The sequence below is a fragment of the Aureococcus anophagefferens genome (genome assembly GCF_000186865.1).
Source record: "Aureococcus anophagefferens unplaced genomic scaffold AURANscaffold_3, whole genome shotgun sequence".
NCBI classification, from domain to species: Eukaryota; class Pelagophyceae; order Pelagomonadales; family Pelagomonadaceae; genus Aureococcus; species Aureococcus anophagefferens.
In genome coordinates, this window is record NW_008705563.1 from 1,142,415 (window position 1) to 1,144,340 (window position 1,926).

Genomic DNA, 1,926 nt, shown 5'->3' on the forward strand with positions numbered 1-1,926 from the left:
GTCCTCGAGGCGCTCTTCGCGCCCTACGCGCCCTACCGCAGCCTCGCGGCCTACTACATGTGGCGCGTCGTCGACACGAAGGCCTTCAACCAGGACGCGGACGCCTGAGGCGTAAGTTCAATCTTACTCGGTGCGCGCCGGCACGCGCCGCGCACAGACTATCGAAGGCCGGGGTGAGACTGATTAGCCTAGAGATAGGCCCCGATGACGCCGCGGATGACGTCCTGGACGTCGGCTCGGCTCCGCACTTCCTCCGGGACGCAGGCGCGAAGCAGCGCGGCGACGACCAGCGCGGCCTTGCGCTTCGCGGCGGTGCCCGCGTTGCGCACGATCGACTGCACGCCGCTTATCCAGACAGAATGGTTGTCGACGGTCACGCGGCCGCCGCGCGCGAGCTCGACGACCGCCTCGAGCCCAATGGTCGCCGCGATCGCGACCGCGTTGGCGTCGTTGTTGTCGGCGAGGCTGCTCAGGGCCCGCGCGGCCTCCAGCTTGTTCGCCGTGCCCCAATCGCGCAGGAGCTCGACGAGCGGCGGGACGCCGCCGGCCGCGGCGATCGCGACCTTGTTGGCAGCGTTGTTGCACGCGAGGTTGTGCAGCGCCCGCGCGGCGTTCCATTTGGCCTGCAAATCCCCGTCGCGCAGGAGGTCGACGAGCGGCGGAGTGGCGCCGGCCTCGGCGATCGCGACCTTGTTGGCGTCGGCGCACGCGAGGTTGCCCAGCGCCGCCGCGGACGCCGCTTTGGCGTCCGCGATCCCGTCACGCAGGACGTCGATGAGCGACGGGATGCCGCTGGCCTCGGCGATCAGGACCCGGTTGGTGGCAGTGCTGTACGCGAGGCCGCACAGCGCCGAAGCGGCCCACGCTTTGGCCGCCCCGCTCCCATCGTGCAGGAGCTCGACGAGCGGCGGGATGCCGCCGGCCTCGGCGATCAGGACCCGGTTGGCGGCGTTGGCGGCCGCGAGGTTGCCCAGTCCCCGCGCCGCCGCCGTCTTCGCTGCGTCGTCACCCTCGCGCAAGGCGCGGACCAGCCCCTCGATCTCCGCCATGCTTGACCCCTTCGATAACGCCGACGTTTCCCACTGCTTGCACATTCAACCAAGCGATCCAAGCATGGCTTCGACTCTGCGCGACACAGCGCTCGCGCCCTCGCATTGCTCCGAATAGATCGCAACGCTCGCTCCTCCGACAGATCGCAACGCTCCGACGGCGTCTTCGCGCTGCAGAGCACGAGCATCGGAACCCGCGATATGGCTCGCAAGAAGGGCGCCAGCGCTGCGAGCGCAGCGAGGCAGCAGCAGCAGCAGCAGCCGCGCGGCTGGGCCGTGCCCGCGGGCGTCGTCGCCGTCGTCGCCGTCGCCGCGTCGGTCGTCGCCGCGCGGTCCTCGGCGCACGCGATCGTCGAGGAGGACGCCTGCGACGGAGACGACGCGACCTGCTGGACCGCCGCGGCCTTCGACGGCGTCGCCGCGGGCGACTACGGCGCGGCCGCGGCCGCGTTCCGCGCGCTCGGCGCGCTCGACGGCGACGACAGCTTCGCCTGGCAGTGGCTCGGCCGGGCCGAGGTCGCGCTCGGCGACCTCGCGGCCGCGAGCGCGGCGTTCGACCGCGCCGCGCGGACGCTCGGCCGCCGCCTCTTCGCCGACGACGACCTCGAGGCGCGCACGGTCGCGAGCCGCGACGCGCAGCTGCGCCTCGACCGCTCGCGCGCGGACGCGCGGCGCCGCGCGTCGCGGGCGCCCGGCCCGCCGCGGGCCATCCCGCGCGTGCGCTGGGAGGACGTCCCCGCGGGCGGCCTCGACGCGTCCACTCCGTGGATCGTCGAGGGCTACGACGCGCGGCGCAACTTCACCCTGGACGCGCTCGCCGCCGCGTGCGGCGCCGAACTCGTGCGCCCGCGGCGCCGCGTCGCGGGGTCGTCGGCCT

The 1,926-nt window shown here is 73.5% G+C and overlaps 1 protein-coding gene across 1 annotated transcript in view; it reads left to right on the forward strand.

Moving 5' to 3' along the window:
- The window catches only part of AURANDRAFT_61681 (hypothetical protein), a gene marked incomplete at both ends in the record, with an annotated part of 3,408 nt that overhangs the window by 1,132 nt on the left and 350 nt on the right, over positions 1–1,926 (forward strand). Inside the window, one exon of the mRNA XM_009035437.1 lies at positions 1,193–1,889. Within this exon, the coding sequence (XP_009033685.1) occupies positions 1,193–1,889 (697 nt within the window). The remainder of the gene's footprint in view (positions 1–1,192; positions 1,890–1,926) is intronic.